General features: G+C 37.1%; 1 protein-coding gene across 1 annotated transcript in view; it reads right to left on the bottom strand.

The window, feature by feature from the left end:
• The window catches only part of Smarca5 (SWI/SNF related, matrix associated, actin dependent regulator of chromatin, subfamily a, member 5), a 36,786-nt gene extending 34,186 nt beyond the window's left edge, over positions 1–2,600 (bottom strand). The window contains exons 1-2 of the mRNA XM_048813851.1: positions 2,587–2,600; positions 229–370 (exon numbers count right to left, since the gene is read on the bottom strand). Of these exons, the coding sequence (XP_048669808.1) occupies positions 229–370; positions 2,587–2,600 (156 nt within the window). The remainder of the gene's footprint in view (positions 1–228; positions 371–2,586) is intronic.
• Positions 2,601–6,933: the final 4,333 nt, after the last annotated feature.

Genomic DNA, 6,933 nt, shown 5'->3' with positions numbered 1-6,933 from the left:
CATGATGTTCTGTCTGCGTCACCCGCTGCTGCCAGAGGCCTGGCCGGCAGGGATGGAGGAGGCGGCCTAGGCGCGGGTGGCTACGTCGCAACGGACTGATAGAGCAGCAAGAGGCCCACCCGGAACCTCGCCCGCGCCGCGACTCCGCGACGGGCCTGAGCCGGGCCCAGCAGCTTCCCTTTCCTCGGCGACCTCTTCCGCGGGGCTCTGGGTTCGACCGGCGCTTACCTCACGGCGGGAATCACGTCGACGAGGGTGGGCGGGGCCAACCAGGTCACTGAGGTCAGAGAGGGCGGGCTGACTTAGAGGAAGGCGGAGGGCTCGGGGAGAGGGAAAGGAAAGCGAAAGAGAGACCGAGGCTGGGAACTCGCTTCACCTCCTCCTCTTCTTGCTCTGATAGATATCATCTACCTCGCTAGCATCCCAGACAACTACCTACGCCACCGACTTTCAACCCTCGCGAGATTGCTAGTTAGCTCATTGGCTGATCCCAAGCGCGCATGCGCATTCTCTTCACATTTGGCCACGCCCCCTTCGGACCTCTAGCGGGCTCTAGAGCGAAGGGTAGGAGGGGCCTCGAGGGAGCGCTCAGAGACGTAGGTTGTGCGTCGGGACCTCGGCGTGACGCGAGCGTCGTAGTAGGCGCTTTCTTAACGGTTTGCTGTCGGCGCGGCGTCTTAGGGGCTAGTCTGGGGTACTCGGAACTAGTTGACACCTTTACTAAGTTCTGCGCTTCCTAAATTTAGAGGCTTCTGTTGGCCTTCCCACTTCCGCCGCCTTCACCATAAGGCGTGACGTTTTGGTTATCCCAAGTGACGTCTCCCTTTTTTTGTTGTGTAAGAAAAAAAAAATCCGTTTAAAGAGAGAACGCGTGTGTGTGTTTGTTTTAAGTCTGTGCATGTAAATCTACGGCAAATCATTTCTAAATACCTTCTGCCCCTTAGGTACAAAGGAATATGATGTTTCCAATGAATTTATCTGCTGGAAGTTGAGCAGATAAGCTAATGTGCACACTACCCAGTAAGGGAGAAACATGCATATCAACAGATGAGAAAGACAGGTGATAGGATGTATCTTTTTTTTTTTCAAGTATTAAACATAAAAGTGCACATTCTTCTCCAGAAATTGTTAGCAAGTCAGGTGTGGTAGAACATGCATGTAGTCCCAAGGAATGAAAGGCCAAGACAGGAGGATGGGAAATGCCAGGCCAGCCTCAGCAATTTAGCCTGTCTCAAAAAGGTCTGGGGATGTAGCTCAATGGTGAAGCTGTCCGTGGGTTCAAGCCCCAGCCACACACACACCACACATTGTGTTGTGTTTGATAACAAATCTGCGTATTACAGTAGACAGTCCGCACACCCTTCCCTACTCATCAGGTCTTTTTGTCTTATCCTCTCCATGTCCAGTATTATATCAATATTTGTTGAATAAAAAAGACATTTTCAAAAGTTGAGGGTTGAGCCAACTTAGTTATGTTAAATTTCAAACAGAAGGAATCTCCTTTGAATATATAGACTGCAAAATTTTTAAGTAATTGAATTCTTTGATCAGACTTGAGATTTGGAAGCTGGTGTGGTGACCCTGTTGTCCCAGCTACTGGGAAGGCTGAGGCAGGAACATCACAAATTGAAAGCCAGTCCCAGCAATTTAGCAAGGAACTCCTTCCCAAAATAAAAAAATAAAAAGGACCACAGTTGGAGCTCAGTGGCAGAGTGCCCCTAGGTTAAATCCCTAGTATCACAAGGAAGAAAAATATGAATAATGAAGATAAGGAGAAATGCACCCCCCACCCCGTTAGAAATGCTGTTTCTGAGATTGTTTACAAATGCCTATGTATAACATATAGAAATAAATAAGTTTATAAATATCTTCATATAATAAATAACCATCTTCACATGTACTTGCAAAAACCTGACAAAAATGCTTGAGATTCCAACATATAATCCTAAAACTATTGCCCAACCATAAAATCAACTATTAACCTCTAACAACCATTAATACAGAAAAAAGTTTATTATGAAGTGTTACCTGAAAAAGAATTTTAGCAATTCGAAAATGTGTAAAAGTTTCCAATTATATTTATATAAAAGTATTGAAAATGAATGTTGTTGGTATGTATATCCTACTTTTGGTCTCCATTTCTTTTTCTGAAATAAATTTTCATATTGTATTGGGAAAACTTTTGAAAATTTTTCCAGCTTTATTGAGATATAATTGACAAAAAATATATAGACTTCAGGGTATAACTCAATGGCAGAGCACTCTTGCCTCACATACAAGAGACCATGAGTAAAATCCCCAGCACTGCAAAAGATAAAATTATATATATTTAAGGTGCGTAATATGATGTTTTGATACACAGATATACTGTGAAATGATTACCTCAACCAAGCTAATTAATGTCCCTCACCTCTCATCAGTACCTTTCATGGGGTGGAAGGATGAATATTTAAGATCTACTCCTAGCAAATTTCAAATACACAGTATTTATTATTAACTACACTAACAATACTGTAAGGTACTTGCTTAGCATCTGGACGGCCAACTTAAGTGACCACCTCTATTTTAAGAAAAAGTTTCGCTTACCCGCCCAAGGGCATTTCTGAGAAAGGCTCACCATTCCCTCCTACCAACACAACCTTTCACCACCTGCGTTAGGACCCACCAGGCTCAAGTCCCTGAGCCTGCCCCCAAAAAGTCTAGGAACCCGAGGCTGTATTGCCTTTATGATGGCCTTTATTTGTCAGCTCTGACAAATAAACTCTTGTGCATATCTCTGCCTGGTCTCCATCTTTCATTTCTTGCTCACCTGTCTCCCCAGTTCCTCACTTTCCTTTCAAATACTGTACATAAAATTCTCAGAATTTATTTCATCCTGAATAATTAAAACTTGGTAGCCTTTAAACATCTTCTTGTTTTAAGAAAATTTGTCTTTTATTTAAAAAAAAAAAAGCTTAACAAAAAAAAAAAAAAAGAGTGTGGAAGAGTAAAAGGGTAGTGTCTAGGGTGTCACCTGACATATACACACTCATAAATAACTATTGAAAAAATATTAAATATTTACATTGTTAAGTAGAATATAACATTTAGTATTCAGAGTATTTCCTTACTCTTTACAGTTTTAGAAGAAGTCTTGGACTGATTTGTAAACCCTAAAATTATACATAAGTATATAAATGAAAGGACTTGACTGTGATAACTATTTAAGGAAAGAAATAAATAGCAAGAAAAACAGTGCAAATAAATAAATACTGCCTGCCAAATTGCAGTTACCTTTTAAACATGTTTGTCTGTATGTATTTCTCATATGAAAGGTGTATAAGGAGAATTATTGAGGAAAGAATCATAGAAGCTAAAAGGGTAAAACAATGTTCACATTTTAGCCTAACATAAGGGACAGAAGAAAAGATTTGGAGAAGGGTCTAGAATGAGAGAGGGGTAAGGGGAGCTGCAGAAAAACAAATAAAAACCAGGATGACTTCAAACTGAGTTCTTAGGGACATTAGCTGTGTTAATGAGGTAGATGGCAGTACTTACCTGGTGGAAAAATCAAAAAGGCCTGTTTTGCTTCAAAAGCTAAAAAGCTAAAACTATTTAGCTTTTCTCAAATTGATAGCAGAATGTAAAATTAGTGTAGTTCATAAGCAAATAGACTGGGAATTTAGGCAAGCCTAGATTCATGCAGGCACTAGAAATTAGTTGTGTAAATATGGGTAAGTTTCAATGTCTTTGAAATTGGTTTCATATCTTTTTATTATCACACTGAAATAATATTCTTATAATTAACATTCTTATAGTTATGTAAATATTCTTATTATATAATTATACTGAGATAATACTTATAATGATGTCATACGAATTAAATGAGATAATAGTGCATGCCAGTTGCTTAATATAGTGTTCAATGGGGAGCTCTGGGTTCAAGTGTTACCTATTTTTAATTGAAGAATCACAAGGCTAAGAGTCAGAGTCTAGTTGGAAGAAGGGTCTGGTTTTTTAAGAAGGCAGAAGGTAAGATGAATTGTGACAAGAAAACACCAGAGGGATTAGTGCTTTAACCATGCTCCTAGCGACAGAATGCTGCATTTTAAAATCATGTTAGTGTTCTATCTCAAATCCATAGATACACATTGTTAACATCTGAAGTTCCTCTCTAGACTTAGTGTGCAAGAACAGCATATGCTGTACCAAAACAGTGGACCGAAGAAACGATGCCAGAGGACAAAAGATGTCAAAGAACCAGGGCTCTCTTATGACATTGAATGGTAACAGATAGGAATTAAGATTTGACAAAGGACAAAAGTAGGAATGCTGCACCTTTCTTCATTGCAAACCCGTTTTATTTTATGAAAACCTAAGAAAATAAGTTAGAGAAACATTAACCACACTCTTAATAAATAAGTAAGATTTAAATACATTCCCTTCATATTTGGCCATTAATCCACAGCAGTGGGTGACTATATCTGTTAGGTGCACGTAACACTGCTTTAAAGTTGTTTTAGTTCTCTCTGCATTTTCTTCTTCTTAATTAGATTAAATATAGGTAAAATACTCCTAAGAACCCAAATATTATGGCCTTAATTTTTTTTAATTAGTTGCTAATGGATCTTTACTTTATTTGTTTACATGTGGGGCTGAGAATCCAATGCAACATACTAGGCAAGTGCTCTACCACTCAGCTACAGCCCCAGCCCATGGCCTTAAATTTTAACTACTATTCTTGAAGCATTTTTTGGAAGAATTAACTATAGTTAAAGCTATAGTAAAGAAATTTGGGTTTCATTTCCTCAAAAGGTTGGAAGTAAAAAAATGTAGAAAGATATACCACAAAAACAATTAAAATAGCACAGGTATGGCTATATCATTATCAGGTAAAATAGACTTTAGAGTGAAGAAAATGGCCAAAGAAGAAAATCGTGTAATGAGAAAATCATCAGTCCGCCAGGAAGATATAGCAATTCTAAATGCATAAACATGATGCAATCAAACTTAAAATCAATATTCAAAAGTTAGAAGGAATATGTCCAGATGAAATGGCATGCTTCTAAATAGTCCACAGGTCAAAGAAGAAGTCTCAAGAGAATTCAGACTAACACATTGAATGGAATGAAAATACAATACATCAAAATTTGTGGAACACAGTTAATATGCTGCTTAAACAGGAAATAGCACCAAATCTTACATTTTAAAAAAGTCTTAAATCTAAGCTTCCACCTCAAAAACCTAGGGAAAAAAAGAGCAAAAATAAACACAAAGTAAGTAGAAGGAAGGAAAGAATAAATGCAAGAGTAGAAATCAATGAAATTAAAAATAGAGAAAATAAAATGTAACAAAGAACTAGCTATTCGAAATAAAATAAATTGACAAACCTCTAAAAAGACAGAAAAGAAGACATAAATCACCATTATCAGTAATAAAATAGGACCCATCACTATAGATCCTGAGAACATCAAAAGAATAATAAAGGAATGTTGCAAACATAAATTTAGCAACTTAATATACTACTTCCTTGAAAAATACAAGCTACTATAACTCAGACAATATTAGATTATGTGATTAGCATTATAATTACATAATGTAACTTTAAAAACTCCCCAAAAGAAATATCCAAGCATAGATAACTCAATGGAGAATAACAACAAATATTTAAAGAAACATTAATGTCAATTCTACACAATCTCCTACAGTATATAGAACAGGAAAGTATATTTCCCAGTTCATTTTATGAAGTTAACATAATTCTGATACCAAATGAAAGACAATACAAAAAAAAAAAAGAATGAAGTAAAATGGCAGACCAATATCACCAATGATTATAGGTGTAGAAATCCTTAATAAAATATTAGCAGATGAGCAATCTGCTGAATGAAATAATTATAGAAAACCTTCCAGAAATAAAAAAGGAAACGGATATACAATTGTAGATGCATACAGGACACCGAGCATACAAAATCACAGTAGACGAACGCCAAGACACATTGTTATGAAGATATCCAATATACAGAACAAAGAGAAAATATTAAAAGCTACAAGAGAAAGGAGGAAGATTACATTCAGGGGTAAACCAATAAGGTTAACAACGGATTTTTCATCACAGACGCTGAAAGCGAGAAGATCCTGGAACAACGTATTTCAAACACTGAAAGACCATGAATGCCAACCAAGAATTTTGTATCCAGCAAAATTAAGCTTCAGGTACGACAATGAAATAAAAATCTTTCATGATAAACAAAAGTTAAAAGAATTTGCAGCCAGAAAACCAGCATTGCAAAGCATCTTGAGCAAAACACTACAAGAGGAAGAAATGAAAAACAATAACCAAAACCAACAGTAGGAAGTGCCTAAGTAAAGACAGAGGCGGGGGGAAAGCTAATCATGGAGAAACAAATTAAATTAAAAAAAAAAGATAAATAATCAAACATGGCTGGAAGCACAAACCGTATATCAATAGTAACTCTAAACGTTAATGGCTTAAAACTCTCCAATAAAGCTACATAGTCTGGTAACATGGATTTAAAAAACAAATCCAACAATATGCTGCCTCCAGGAGACACATCTGATTGGAAAAGACATACACAGGCTGAATGTGAAAGGTTGGGAAAAAATATACCACGCACATGGTCCTCGTAAGCAAACAGGGGTGGCTATCCTCATATTGAATAAAATTGACTTCAAGACTAAGTTAATCAAAAGGGATAAGGAAGGACATTATATACTGTTAAAAGGAACCATTCACCAACAAGACATAACAATTTTCAATATTTATGCACCAAATAATGGTGCTGCGACGTTCATAAAACAAACTCTCCTCAAGTTCAAAAATCAAATAGACCACAACACAATAATTATGGGTGACTTCAACACACCTCTCTCACCATTGGACAGATCCTCCAAACAAAAGTTGAATAAAGAAACTATAGAACTCAATATCAC

Source organism: Marmota marmota, unplaced genomic scaffold (assembly GCF_001458135.2).
Source record: "Marmota marmota marmota unplaced genomic scaffold, marMar, whole genome shotgun sequence".
NCBI classification, from domain to species: domain Eukaryota; kingdom Metazoa; phylum Chordata; class Mammalia; order Rodentia; family Sciuridae; genus Marmota; species Marmota marmota.
The sequence above is the reverse complement of the archived record's forward strand: the minus strand, read 5'-3'. Positions and strand labels throughout refer to the sequence as shown.